Below are 15881 nucleotides of genomic sequence, written 5' to 3' on the forward strand. Positions count from 1 at the left end.
ATAGTTACTTGAGTTAGCCATGACTATAACTGCTGAATTTCTAAGGTTTTGTGCGAGTAAATTCAGAACCTGTAACTTTTGTTTTTTTAAGTGAATATGGGCTATAGTGAATATAGCCAGCCCTATACATCTATTGGTCTATTGTTGTGCCATTCACATTTTTAATTCCACCCACTAACGCATACATCATGGGGCAGTTGGTCATTCTTCGGCAGTTACCGGCCAAGTTCACTGTGAGTGATGCCATTCTGCTCTTTCATTAAGAGCACATCCTCACACGTACTTTCCATCACTATCATGGACTGAAATGATAAAGTGGGCCTTTGAGAGGCCAAATAAATATTTTACCTTTTTGTAAATGTTTATGTTTTGTATTTGTGAGGGCTAGGCAGACCATCAAAAATAAAGTTTTACAAAAACCTTGGCAAAACAAAACAAGCATTGACAAAGCTAAAATGCTAGCAGCCAATCCAAGACCTACTGGTTTTGCCAATGTTTGTTTTGAATTGTAGGAGGCTTGGTGAAAGCCTGCAGCACCCAGAGACGTCAGCACCCAGAGACGCATTTATGGACGAACGATCCAAGATAGGTCTTCCTCTCACGAGAGCATCAGATACCTTTATCAGACTTTAAGCAATCACGTTCTCGTCCGTAATCAGGAGGTAAACATCCCAAGACACACGTTTTATAACGGCATTATTCCCACAGCTGGTATACTTTGAGCTTTCAAAGGACAAGGGTCAAGAGCATGGGAATGAGTAATTTAAAACCCCATTGTTTGAAAGAACAATAATTAACTGCAAGGATTGAGTATCTGGCAACTGAAAGGACAGCAGCCTGAAACCTCTCTGTAACTTGAGAAGATTTGCATGAGCACATAAATTCCGCAAGCGCTAAGGGAGACATCAGGTTTCCTCGGACCCAGGTGTATATTCCTGCTCCAGGAACAGGCAAAGGAGGAGGTGGCGCATGCTTAACCAATATCTCCCAGAGTGATAAAACAACCGTGGAAACTCCCTGTCCGCATATGCACCTCCAAGGATAGCTGGAAAGGATCATGGTGGGGAGCTGTTGATGACAAGGCAAGCTCGGGGTGGGAGGTGACGGCATCAGGAAGCACATCTCAGACCCCTGAAGAAGCTTTGCCTGGTTCCTCCTTCTCCAGCACGAACCACAATGATTGCCTCTAAGCACTGCGAGGTTCTGAGGACGGCAGCCGGAGTGGGGGTCTTTGTCGCAGTTTGCATAGCCATCACGGTTGTGTGCCTGACGGTGGGCAGGAAGCCCAGCACAGGTACCGTTTGCATCTCCTTCACACTTTCTCTCTGTGCCTTTCCAGTTTCCTCAGAGTGGTGTTTTATTTTAAATATCTTCTCAATTTATTTATAGTTTTAAGTGGGATTGTGTGATCTCTAGTTAGTTGGTGGATACTGGAAAGAGGCACCCAATCCAGCCCCTTCCCCCAACCACAGTTCTCCTGTGCTCCACGTGCCATTGGAAACTGCTCTCTTTATTGTTTTTTCATCTTAGAGCCAGAGACACAGAAACTCTCTTTAAAAACGACCGAGTTTAAAGTAATCCTTGTCCCACACCTGTTCTTTCAGACGCCCCACTTTGCTGGCGGTGGTGGTACTGTGTGTGCTGACTTACTAATTCATAGAATGGCTGAGACCACCAGACTGATTTCATAGTTCAGTGCACTGACTCAAGCTCCTATAGGTTCATACCAAGGTACCATTTTGTGTTGAGTCACATGTTAATTGTGTTTCAAAGCACGCTGTGGTTGTATTCTCGTATGACAACAAAATCACAAGTGGGCACAGGTTATCCACCACAGATGGGGCAGAGAAAGGCACATCTCTTGTACTTAATATATGTCGAGCGAGTCCAAGAAAGGTAGGGTAGATTTACTAGGTTTTTGAAGAATCTCAGCAGTGCAACAAACGCTGCTGCGCTGAATTGCTCGAAAGGAGGATGGCAGAACGTGCCATAACTACTAATATATGGTGCTCTTTCTCTCTCGTCCTACACAGGTGCACTTTGGTTTTCACCACAGTGAAGGGTAGGTGGGTGATGTCAAGTATAGGGCTTTCTGAAGCTTAGATATAGTTTTAAACACTTTCCCCACTTTGTTTGTGTCCACACATGCAAGGTTGAAAACGTTTTCAGAAAAGTAAACATTTCTCAGACTTTACACCTGCCTCGAGTAGATGTAAAGTTTTCTGTCCAAGTCCTGTCTACCTTTCTAGTACATCGTTTTTTTTTGTCAAAATCCATGGGTAGTTGAATGAAGAATGCCAATGTACCATCTACAGAAAGCCCAGTGATACAAAGTAGCACAAAGCGCTACTGTGTATTACTTTAGGGTTACTTCCCAGTGCAAAGCAGGTTCGGCGTTAAAAAGTAAATCCCGAAACCACGTTTTGCAAACTGCCGCAAAGTATTAGTAATTCCGCGTCGTATTCTCAGTATTCTTGTGTCTGATTCTGTATTTATGTCCTCACCTAATTTAGTCTGAGCAGCGGGAATGTGTATGCGGTATTCATGGTAAGAGATCGTTTCTGGCTTTACACTGGTAGCGGACATCAAAATACATTTAGTGCACATCTTGCCCGTAAGACAGGCGAGTTAGGAGCGTGTAATAGAGGAAACATTTCTCACTGAAAACATCAAGTGCACACTTATGCATAACTCAACATGCTTTCTTATAGTAACGGCGTACCACGCACATTTGTCTGCAAAATATTGCTATACCAAGAGGAAACCCCTCGGCCCCTCCCAGGAGTATATAAGTTTGGTCAGTTGCAAAGCAATGCTTAACAAAGAAAATGTATCTCACTCGATTATTGTATTGTTTTCAGCTCCTTGGCAGGTCCACATTCAACCTATCGTTTGCTTGTTAACAGTCCGATAATCAATTCTATCCAGTTTCCTTATGATGCGTTGGACTACTATCCATGCAACCCAGAGCGACTAGTGCCACTTTGTAAATCAATTCATTTATTATGTAGTTAGTTGGACAAATGTGTACACACCCATATCATTGCGACCTTAAAAGTGACATTGTGAAGAAATGTGTGTGTGTGTGTTCCCACAGTGCTCCAGGAAGTCTAAGTATGGAAACCTTTCACAGGGTTTCCATGCTGTAAGAAGAGGGAGTGTGGGGCTACCAGAAACTGTAAATTAGCTGCAGGAGACTTTGCCTCCACCCAGATCAAAACACAGATACCCTCCACCACTTCCCAACAAGGCCGCCAGCACGATTACCTATTTATTACAGGGGTAGCCATAAGACTAGAGGGCAGTGGCCAACATCAGCTATGCAGTGCGAAAACCGCCACGCTAAGGTCAGCCACCACTGTCTGGCTGACGGCCTCTGAGTTCCAGTGGAACCATTTAAATTCCCTCAGGCAGTACTCCACACTCACTGCAGTAAGGAACATAATTCCAGGGATTGACCAGAGTGTTGGACATTGGTGATTCCTAGGATTAGTTTTTCCTAGAGAAGTCTAGCACACTGCAGCCAAACAAAAATCAGCAAGATCTGTTCCATGTACCACACACACATGCACTGTACTTGTGACAGTATTGTCAGCACTTCCTTTTTGCGGAGGAGTATATTAACATCCCCTGAAGCGAATCTTCAGTACTACTCTGGTACCATGAGATGCTAGATGGATTTTCTCCTCCCTTAATTTTTGCGAGTTTCCGAGATTTACAGCACGGAATGACTTGGAAATGGAAATGTTAGTGATTTTGTTTTAGCTCTTAGAAGGAGAATACATGGGAAAGGTTATTAAAAGCTCAGCGCTGGTGGTCTCCCTTACCACCATGCCTACTCCACACATGATCATGTTGGAATAGGGCAGTGAATACTGCCATTACATACCTGATGGGCAGACTTTCATGGGTTGATGACAGAGATAGTGATTCCACCATCCAATGAAATTGAGAACTCTATCCCCATATTGTAATTGACAGTTTAGGTTGAATGGTAGTATTTTGGCAGAAAAGTTATTATTTGTCAGGGCATAGATTAAGGCAGTAATCTTTTCTCCTGACTTCATAATATCGTTATAATATGTGTTATGTTATCAACTCCTTGTTTGTTTCTATGGGGATTGCGATGCTTGAATATTTTATGTTCACATTTGTAATTTCCGGTACCTTCAAGTAGTTTATGGCACTTAGGGCCTGATTCTAACTTTGGAGGACGGTGTTAAACCGTCCCAAAAGTGGCGGATATACCACCTACCGTATTACGAGTTCCATAGGATATAATGGACTCGTAATACGGTAGGTGGTATATCCGCCACTTTTGGGACGGTTTAACACCGTCCTCCAAAGTTAGAATCAGGCCCTTAGTGTTAGCTTTAATAACAATAAATATAAAATTACAAATAAAAGAATAGAACTCTAATTTTAAGGCCTTGATTTAGGGCTTAGAGAGGACGGGACATCTACCACAAATTGCCAAAAGACCAGTCCACCCTATTTAGACTATATTAAAATGTATAAGCATTGTATATAGGGACTGTGGGACTTCTGCCAATTTTTTGCAGATGCCACACATCCACAAGATGCTAATTCAGGGCCTCAGATATTGATTAAGGCCAATATCTTATACAGTTTTATTTCCCCATGCAATCCTTGCACTGGGCCCATTTTCCATTTTTTACATTCTAAAGATTCACTTCATTTTCCCCAATTGCCTACAATGCACATATATGTGTTGAGGGTGTTTCTCTATTTTGTAACATAAATTAAGATCTTCTGGAGTCTGATCAAAAGAACACAAGATTCATCACTGAATCCAGAAGAGTATCACCAAAAGCACAATAATGTATCTAGTTTGCAAGCCCTTTCCAATATAAATATGTCTATAGTGAAAGCTTTATGGCACCCCAAGGGTTAGAACAAAAGGGTCAAGCTTTGTTAGCATCAGGCGTGGAAGTTCAAGTCTCAGAGACGTGTTCCAGATAACCAACTTGAAGTGATCAAAGAGAGGCTACTCTGGGTAAGTGTAGGAGGCTGGCCTGGTTTGTAGTGGGTACCAAGGGGTACTTACACTCTGCACCAGGTCCAGTTATCCCTTATTAGTGTAGAAGAGGTGTTCTAGCAGCTTAGGCTGATAGAAAAGGTAGCTTAGCAGAGCAGCTTAGGCTGAACTAGGAGACATGCAAAGCTCCTACTATACCACTGGTGTCATATGCACAATATCATAAAAAAACACAATACACAGATATACTAAAAATAAAGGTACTTTATTTTTATGACAATATGGCAAAAGTATCTCAGTGAGTACCCTCGGTATGAGGATAGCAAATATACACAAGATATATGTACACAATACCAAAAATATGCAGTAATAGCAAAAGGAAGTAATGCAAGCAATGTACAGTCACAATAGATGGCAATGAGAGCACATATATATAGGGGCAACACAAACCATATACACCAAAAGTGGAATGCGAACCACAAATGGACCCCAAACCTATGTGAGCTTGTAGAGGGTCGCTGGGACTGTAAGAAAACAGTGAGGGTTAGAAAAATAACCCACCCCAAGACCCTGAAAAGTAGGTGTAAAGTGCACCTATGTTCCCCAGAGAGCACAGAAGTTGTGATAGGGGAATTCTGCAAGGAAGACCAACACCAGCGATGCAACAAAGGTGGATTTCCGGATGAGAGTACCCGTGGAACAAGGGGACCAAGTCCAAGAGTCGAGACAAAGTCGAGATTGGGCAGATGCCCAGGAAATGCCAGCTGATGATGCAAAGAAACTCCACCGGATGGTAGAAGCTGTGGATTCTGCCAGAATGAAGAGGACTAGGAACTTCCCCTTTGGAGGATGGATGTCCCACGCCATGAAGAAGCGTGCAGAGGTGTTCCCATGCAGAAAGACCGCAAACAAGCCTTGCTAGCTGCAAGGGTTGCGGTTAGGGTTTTTGGATGCTGCTGTGGCCCAGGAGGGACCAGGATGGCGCCAATAGCGTGAGGAGACAGAGGGGGCACCCAGCAAGATAGGGAGCCCTCACAGAAGCAGGCAGCACCCGCAGAAGTGCCAGGACAGGCACTATGAAGAAGAGTGAACCGGAGCTCACCCGAAGTCACAAAAGAAGATCCCACGACGCCGGAGGACAACTCAGGAGGTTGTGCACTGCAGGTTAGAGTGTCGGGGACCCAGGCTTGGCTGTGCACAAAGGAAATCCTGGAAGAGTGCACAGGAGCCGGAGCAGCTGCAAATCACGCGGTACCCAGCAATGCAGTCTAGCGTGGGGCGGCAAGGACTTACCTCCACCAAACTTGGACTGAAGAGTCACTGGACTGTGGGAGTCACTTGGACAGAGTTGCTGAGTTCCAGGGACCACGCTCGTCGTGCTGAGAGGGGACCCAGAGGACCAGTGATCCAGTTCTTTTGGTGCCTGCGGTTGCATGGGGGAGGATTCCATCGTCCCGCAGGAGATTTCTTCAGAGCTACTAGTGCAGAGAGGAGGCAGACTACCCCCACAGCATGCACCACCAGGAAAACAGTCGAGAAGGCGGCAGGATCAGCGATACAAGGTTGCAGTAGCCGTCTTTGCTACTTTTTTGCAGTTTTGCAGGCTTACTGAGCAGTCAGCAGTCGATTCTGTGGCAGAAGGTGAAGAGAGAGATGCAGAGGAACTCTTATGAGCTCTTGCATTCGTTATCTAAAGAATTCCCCAAAGCAGAGACCCTAAATAGCCAGAAAAGGAGGTTTGGCTACCTAGGAAGGAGGATAGGCTAGCAACACAGGTAAGAGCCTATCAGAAGGAATCTCTGACGTCACCTGCTGGCACTGGCCACTCAGAGCAGTCCAGTGTGCAAGCAGCACCTCTGTTTTCAAGATGGCAGAGGTCTGGAGCACACTGGAGGAGCTCTGGGCACTTCCCCTGGGAGGTGCAGGTCAGGGGAGTGGTCACTCCCCTTTCCTTTGTCCAGTTTCGTGCCAGAGCAGGGCTGGGGGATCCCTGAACCGGTGTAGACTGGCTTATGCAGAGATGGGCACCATCTGTGCCCATCAAAGCATTTCCAGAGGCTGGGGGAGGCTACTCCTCCCCAGCCCTGACACCTTTTTCCAAAGGTAGAGGGTGTAACACCCTCTCTCTGAGGAAGTCCATTGTTCTGCCTTCCTGGGCCAAGCCTGGCTGGACCCCAGGAGGGCAGAAACCTGTCTGAGGGGTTGGCAGCAGCTGCAGTGAAACCCCGGGAAAGGTAGTTTGGCAGTACCCGGGTCTGTGCTAGAGACTCGGGGCATCATGGAATTGTCTTCCCCAATGCCAGAATGGCATTGGGGTGACAATTCCATGATCTTAGACATGTTACATGGCCATGTTCGGAGTTACCATTGTGACGCTATACATAGGTAGTGACCTATGTATAGTGCACGCGTGTAATGGTGTCCCCGCACTCACAAAGTCCGGGGAATTTGCCCTGAACGATGTGGGGGCACCTTGGCTAGTGCCAGGGTGCCCACACACTAAGTAACTTAGCACCCAACCTTTACCAGGTAAAGGTTAGACATATAGGTGACTTATAAGTTACTTAAGTGCAGTGGTAAATGCCTGTGAAATAACATGGACGTTGTTTCACTCAGGCTGCAGTGGCAGGCCTGTGTAAGAATTGTCAGAGCTCCCTATGGGTGGTAAAAGAAATGCTGCAGCCCAAAGGGATCTCCTGGAACTCCAATACCCTGGGTACCTCAGTACCATATACTAGGGAATTATAAGGGTGTTCCAGTATGCCAATGTGAATTGGTGAAATTGGTCACTAGCCTGTTAGTGACAATTTGGAAAGCAAAGAGAGAGCATAACCACTGAGGTTCTGGTTAGCAGAGCCTCAGTGAGACAGTTAGTCATCACACAGGGAACACATACAGGGCACACTTATGAGCACTGGGGCCCTGGCTGGCAGGGTCCCAGTGACACATACAACTAAAACAACATATATACAGTGACATATGGGGGTAACATGCCAGGCAAGATGGTACTTTCCTACAGTAAGGTCAATAGAAACCAGATTGTGTGTGGTAAACCTGGCATCCTTTGCATGGCTTCCACCCCTGACTTTTTGCTTTCAAACCTTTTGTTTTGCTGATCTCATTTTTGCTGGCTTTAGAACTCTGTACACTTTACCACTGGCAACCAGTGCTAACATGCTTGTGCTCTCTCCTTACAATCTGACAGAATTGGCTTATACCCAATTGGCATATTTAATGTACTTAGAAGTCCATAGTAAAGTGGTATTACCTGTGCCCATGGCCTGTAAGCTAAATGCTACTGGTGGGCCTGCAGGACTAATAGTGCCACCTACTTGAGTAGCCCTTTAAACCTGTCTCAGGCCTACCATTGCAGCCTGTGTGTGAAGTTTTAAACTGACATTTAGACCTGGCAGAAGAAACATTTTACCAGGCCAATACCTTCCTTTTTAATACATTTAAGCAACTCAGAGGACAGGGTGCAGGGTATTTAAAAGCTTGGGCATGTGCTTTTAAGTTTTGCATGACTTGGTAGTGAAAAACTCTTAAATTTGTTTTCTACTACTGAAAAGCCGACCTCTCCTGTAGGATAACTTTAGAGTTATCTTATATAAGCTGTAACCTCCAAATGGGAACAAATAACCAGTTCATGTTTGGTGTCTTTGGAATTGTAATGTAAAATCCTCTCTTAAGGTAATGTTGGATTTTATATTACAATCTTAAAAATGCAACTTTCTGAAAGTTGACATTTTCCTACCTTAGCCATTTCGTGCCTTCAGCTTTCATCTGGGTCATATGGCTGGATGTAGGTGACAGTTTGACTTTGTCTATTCCTCCTAGACAGCTACACACAATAGAAAGCATAGGTGTGCCTGGATGGGCCATCACTGGCAGGGTGGAAGTGTGAACCCTACTCAAACTTGAATAGGTTATGTTCTACCTTCACACAAAGGGCTGCATACCCCTTGTAGTTAGTCTGGAGCCAGGTCAGGGGAGTCAGGACACCTGTGCACTTCGAAGGAAAATCTCAAGAAGCTTTTCCCACTTCACATGAGGGACCTGGTATAAATATTGGACTTCAGAAACAACTTTTCAGTACACGTCTGGACCTGTGGACACTCTGCCAGGAAGGACTCTTTTGCTGCTGAAAGGACTGCGACTGCTGCAATGCTGCCCTCCTGCCTTACCGGAATGATGTTTTGATGGATTGCTGCCTTACTGCCTGGCTGCCCTCCTGTCTGAGTCCAAGGGATGGGACGTGCACCTGAACCCAGGACTCCCAGTGTGACTCCAAATGCTAGTCTGCTGGCCTCCTGTTCAGAGCCACAGGGACATAACAGGGTCAAAGCCCCTGAACCAGCACCCAGATCCAGCTGAGTAAGCACCTGACCCCCAAGTGGTGCTCCTGAGGTCCTGGACCCTTAGTGTGGCTTCAGTGGTGCTGAACTGAAGTTTGTGGGCTCTTCATGACCACAAATGGGTCCGTTGGTGCCAAAACCTCATCACTTGCACTGCCCGCCAATGTGAAGTTACGTAAACCTAACCGTTCGCGCTGGCGCATCCACCACTTGCAGGAAGTGCCACTGCGAAGCTCTGGCTCAACTGTTTGTGACAACAACAGGATCCTCACTGTACAGCAACAACTGTCCGTGATGGCAGGCTTGCTCTTTGAGTTACAACGATGATTGTCAGTGACGCTTCCTTGTTCCTCGTGGCCCCCTCATCCGCGAACAGGACTCTTTGCGTTGGACTGAGAAGGTTACTTTTCAGCTGGAATAAGCTGGTGCCTGTATGTGACCTGTGCTCTATCGTGATTGGCATGAACTTGTGACTTTCGCCAAGACTCGCACATCCAGATTGCCTCAAGTAGTACCAGGGATTTTTGGTGCGATTTTCACCTAAATCTTTAAAATTGCATATTTCCCATTCTACTGATTGGATTTTTATTATTTTGGTCTTGATTTATTTAATATATTTTGCTCTAGTTTTCTAAATTGGTGTCGGATTTTTCTTGTGTTGTGTTTTCACTTTATTATTGTTTGAAGTGCTACACACTTCCTCTAAGTTAAGCAGAGATGTTTCAAGGCATGGGAAAGTGAGCTGTAGATGATATGGGAGAACCTTATTACAGACATTTTGTAGAAAAATGACCCTGTGTCATGCAATATCCATAACAAAAAGTTTCTTTTAGATCAAAATAGGACCTCACACATGAGAAATTGGAGGGTGTCGCAGAAATTATTTGCAGTAATATTAGTGAGCTGCTACTGTGTTACAATATTGAAAAACACATGCCACTATCCTTGAATACTAGTTGTAAACACATTAAGAATTTGGACAAGTGTGCCAGTGCACTGTGAGTGACCTGGACAGAGAGGGCATGAAACAACTGAAATTTGATCATAAATTCAAAGCTTTTCCGACCACGGGTCCCCAAAATGCTTAAGATGGCCCCGAACTTCTCAAGATGGCCCTAAAGTTAAGCCTGACTGCTCTGTTTACAGCTACCACGGGTCTAGGCACAGGTTAATTTGGAGTTTGCTTCTGCCTCACCCTGGCAAGGATTGTGGTTGCTGCTTGAGCAAAGGTTTCACCCCTCCTCAACCAATAACAATTTATTACAGTGAGTTATCGCATATATTACATAATTCTGTATTTTGGGAACCGATCAATCTATAAACCTCATCAGCAGAGTTTTAGGAGCTATAAATGTGTAGCATTTGTAACACATCATCTTGAAGACACTTTACACGTTTTGTCCAATAATATATTTAACAGTAGATGGTTCCCATAACAGTAGTCGTCTTCGTCACAGTCCTTTTCTTTCTTTTTCTTAAGAGGGATCATATGGTCTCTATGGGACATGTTTATTTGGTGCAGTTAGCATGAACACCAGGATTTTAAACTAAGAGTTGACTGTTTATTGAAAACAGTACCTGAGATACTGAGTGGTACAAATAATAAAATCCCTTTTCCTATGAAGTTCAGAATTTGCATTTTTAGTAAAAAAACAAATTGGTTTATTGAAAATCACACCTTGACAGTGAAACTGAAAGCGTTTGAGAATTCTTTCTGCGCGGTACAGATAACAATGTGCCCAAATGCCAATTAGAGTGCCCAGGATTTGTTTAGATTTCATGTAACGAATTCTGATGAAACAAATGACACTGGCAAATCTTAGCGGAGTTGTTTGTGGATGTCTAAATGCACTGTCATGCTTAAACACTAATTAGCTGGAGCAGGGTAAATTGACCCCCATTGCATGAAATTTACATTTTAAAGGAAGAATGTCATTATCAGGCTGACACTATCACTTGAATTTCACCAGAAAATTGTGATTACCACAAAATAACATAATATCCTTTGAAAATATGGGGGTTTAAATAATTACTTTGTGTGCAATAAAAAGAACCACAGCTGTAACTTTGTATATGTATTCCATCAAAAAGCATAGTTAAAATCATGTTATAGTTACAGTGCAAAACTTAGAAACCACTGAAATTCTCTATACTAAGCTAAGGAAAATAGAACGCACTTACCTACCATGCACTTTTTATGAGCTTTTGATTAGCCTGAACCCTCTCTCTTCTTTCTCCTGTGTGTCACAGCGCCAATATATACTTGATTGTAGTGCGTAACATAACATGAGCTCACATAAGACTCCACTGCTGACATCATTGATGACATTAACCAGGCATTCTCCTGTCAAGCGCTGAGACTATGCTGTAGTCTACCAATAGACTTACGACTCAGCCTAAACCTTCTCCCATTCAGAAAAGACCTAAAAACTCACCTTTCAAAATCCACCTAACCAGTTAAGGCCCTCGTTACAAGCAGCTCCTGAAATCCCAGTTTGGGCAGTAAATATGACTGGATGTTGGGTATGCTTTCCCAGCAGAACATACTCCATTAATGGAACATTATTCTTCAATTTTTTTAATATTTCAAAATCATTTTGGCTGTTAAGTTTCAATTTCATTTAATATGTTTAAAATGTTTATTATTGAACTCTCCTAACTTGACTGAATTCAGATAGAGCAGTATAAGTCTCTACATGTTTTCGGGGAAATCCCTACAAATCCATTCCAGTGAGTGGCGTTGAATATTAAGAATTTGGAACATATTAAAGGAAACTGAAACTTAAATGTGTCAATGATTTTGAACTTGTATTAATTAAATGGTGTACATGCTGTTGGAAAAGTAAACCCAGCATCCATATTTACCCGATTAACCACCCAGAAAAATCAAAAAGCTCCTGCTAGTTAAACAGAGCATGTGCAGACATTTCTTTTCCAGGTGTGCTTCCTCAGTTGTTTTAAAATTTGCAATCACTTCAAAATTTCTGGTTGTGGTAACCAGAATTGTGGAATTACCACATAACATAGTGCAAAAAAATGATGGGCCAACTCTGAGGACCTGATTTTAGAAGTCGGTAGATGGGTTACTTTGTCACAATGGTGACGGATGTCCAACCTGCTGAAATCTAAATCCGGTTAGATCTATAGCTATATATTTGGGATTTAGATTTCGGTGGACGGGATATCTGTCACTGTTGTGATGGAGTAACCCATTTGCCGAGTTCTAAATAAGGCCCTAAGTCTTTAACACCACGTCCAATCTGACCTCACAAATGCTAACATATTCTTAACATCTGAGTACTCTCCTCTACTTGGAGCTGTTACCTGAGTAGACCCTATAATGCCTGTTGATAAACAATTAAATCTCTACATTCCTTCATATCACCTCCTGGCTGACCTCACAGACATTAAACAAGCTGATGTTGCCCTACCTTCATGTAAAGCCCACTCTGGCTGATCTCACAAATATTACTGAGCAAGAGACTGTTTTTACACATCGCATATTATTATTTTTATATTGTCATTATTACTATAAACATTTATAAAGCACATCTTTCACCTCAAGGGTATCTTGGCCCTTGCCTTTTAAAAACAATTAATTAAGCCAGAGGTAATTTAATCTGTTAAATCAGTTTATGCGGGGAATAGCCAGGTTTTAAGTGTTTTCCTAATTTGAAGCCTATACTAGCTCTCAAAGGGGCTGGTAACTTATTCCAGAACTGTGCAGCCCTTACTGAGAAAGCAGGCCCTCCTGTCTAGCCTTCTGAAATTTAGGGATGCAAAGGAGGTTTTCAGTTGAGAAGCATAGATTGCTTGATGGTATATATATCGCTTGAATTTCCTTTGAAGGGGTATGGGGTCATAGGGGCATTTTTCAGAATTACCCTAAAAACTACATATAAAGATTTAAATGCAATCCTTTCCTTTACTGCCAGCCAGTGGAGCTCTAGATGGGAGGTAACAGAAGTAAACATTTTGTTACATTACGGAGCAGTGTGAACCACGTTGCTGCTGTCTTATTGGCCTGGTTCTCCAAAAATAGCTTATTGTCAAATAAAACCCCAGGATTAGGGACCATCAGTGATACTTCTAGGTTACTACTGTTTGTCCATGGCCAGAAATTGAAAGGGATTCCATTGGAAGATTTATTGGCTGAGAATTTCTGTTTTATTCCCATTGAATGTTAGGGATTTGTTGCTCAGCTAATTCGCAACATCTCTCAGACAGGTATGAAATGACTTCAATGATTCTGGACTAGCATTATCTAAAGAGAGAATCAACTGGGTATCACCTGTATAATTAACAAAATGGATACCATGAAATCAAATGAGGGTCTTTAGAGAGTGCAGATAGATATTAAAAAGAATAGGGCTTAGGGCTGAACCCTGGTCTACTCCAGAATCTATGACTTTGAACGCAGAGCGAAAAGGGGGGAGTGAGATCACTTGATTCAATTTTTTAGATACAATTTGATCCATTCCAGTACTTGCACATCAACTCAAATGTTTGCTAATCTGTACAATAAGCTTATGTTTAACCATGTCAAACGCTGCTGATAGTTTGAGTAATAACAGAACACTGTTTGACCTCTACCCACTGCCATCTACAGCGCATCCATGGCCAAAACCAAGACTAATTCAGTGACATGGGCTGGTCTGAATCGAGATTGCTCTTTTTCTAAGAGATTATGGTATTCCAGATATGTTGATAATTTCTTGCTAACGTATCATTGCAGAATTTTCACTGGGATCTGTACTTGATATATATGTCTGTAGCTGCTAAGCACTGAGGGGCCCGCTGTGGGCTTTCTTTAATGATGGGGTTATTAGTGCTGTTTTTCAGGCATGAGGGACTCGACCTATTTCCAGTGACTGGTTACAAATCCTTAATAGTGATGGAAACAAATCATCTGCTAACAGTATCCAAATTTTTGGAGGTAATGGGTCTAGTAGAGAGCCCGATGAGATAGGTATCACAGTGGATCTATGGATGTCCTCAGTCATTAGCACAAAGGACTCCAGCTTACTAGTGCACACATCCATGATATCAACCACTGTAGTATCTTCCTCCAATGACTGACCGAGCATTAGTGAAGTAAATTTTAGGTCTACCATAATTTTCTTAATCTTATTTTGGAAGAAAATCGATAAATTAGCACAGAGCACTTGAGATGGCTTGATCATTTGTTTAGTACAGACAGGGTTGGATAACTCCAAAGTGATCTCAAATATCTTTTTTGACCTATTTGCAGCTTTCTAGATAGCGCCTGCACCAGTTCCTCTCCAGCTTTTTCCACACTAATTTATTTTCTTTTAATGGTTCTATATACCAGGGTGCCAAAGGCCTTTGACAGAGCCTACTTTATTTAAATGATATGACATTGTTTAAGGCCTCTGTTATCTTCTGCAGTAAGGTATCATAGTTGTCGTCGATTGTCCCCTTAACATCAAAATATGTTTCCAAGTCAAATACCTTCCCGTCCTCTGGTCTAGTCAGTTTATACCATGATATATGTAGAGTTGTCTTCATTGGTTCTTTATCCTGAGCTATATATTTTAGCCGCTTAATATGGAAGACCATCAAAGCATGGTCCGTCCAACTCAGAGGGATAGGGTCATTAACAGAGATCAAATCTTCCGATGAGAAAATAAGATCTAGTGTATGTCCACCCTGATGCGTAGGACCTTGCACTAGCTATTGTAGTTCAATTACCTCATATGACTCTCAAATGTCTTTAAAAATTGCAGCGCCTCATCCTCCAGTCCGTCCACATTTTGAAGTCTCCCAAAATTGGAGTGTAAGAGGGCCAAGTTTGAAATGAATTCAATAAAAGGTTGTGTAAAGGAAATTTGCCAAGTCCGGTCGTCAGTTACATAAAATTCCAGAAAACATGCTACAATTTTTCAACTGCAAGGAGAAACCTAGAATATCAGCACCCTATATTTTATCTAGGTGTAAAGTGGTGATATTTCAATGCTCTTTAAAAATTAGAGGTACCCATCCCCCTCTTTTGCCCTCCCTAGGTTGATGCAGAACCTTATACCCTGGGGGGACATGCTATTCCAAAATCAACATTCAAGTCTTATTTGGCCATGTTTCAGTTATAAATAAGGCGTCCCTGTCATTAGTCTTTAATTGCATGTTAATACCTAGTGAATATTTCATTGCCAATCATGCACTCATAAGCCCACATCTGAGCCCATGAGGCCTTTCCTAACAGTTGAATAGGGGATTAATGGATTCTATTTCCATGTTAATCCTTTCCCCTCTTAATTTCTTTTTTAAGTTTAAAGAAGTTTATTAAAATCACAAATAACATCTTTAAAATGGTGATAACAGTGATATTAAACAATTGGATAACGTTTAGGATAAAATAATTAGATTTTTACAAGTGTCGTGTTGAAAAGTATATTTCACAAGTCAAAATATAATGAGAAAATATGGGAAAAAAGAATAAGAAGCGAAAAGAGAAAAATAGAAGTCTAAATAAGCATTCCTTGTGATTAAAAAATAGCACTATAATTTGA

At 42.6% G+C, this 15881-nt stretch overlaps 1 protein-coding gene across 1 annotated transcript in view; it reads left to right on the plus strand.

Annotated features, from left to right (window-relative positions):
* Positions 1 to 897: 897 nt before the first annotated feature.
* Positions 898 to 15881, plus strand: part of FAM151A (family with sequence similarity 151 member A) — a 179724-nt gene continuing 164740 nt past the window's right edge. The window contains exon 1 of the mRNA XM_069232621.1: positions 898 to 1294. Coding sequence (XP_069088722.1) covers positions 1177 to 1294 — 118 coding nt within the window. The 5' untranslated portion in view covers positions 898 to 1176. The remainder of the gene's footprint in view (positions 1295 to 15881) is intronic.

Source organism: Pleurodeles waltl, chromosome 4_2, assembly GCF_031143425.1.
Source record: "Pleurodeles waltl isolate 20211129_DDA chromosome 4_2, aPleWal1.hap1.20221129, whole genome shotgun sequence".
Classification (NCBI taxonomy): Eukaryota; Metazoa; Chordata; class Amphibia; order Caudata; family Salamandridae; genus Pleurodeles; species Pleurodeles waltl.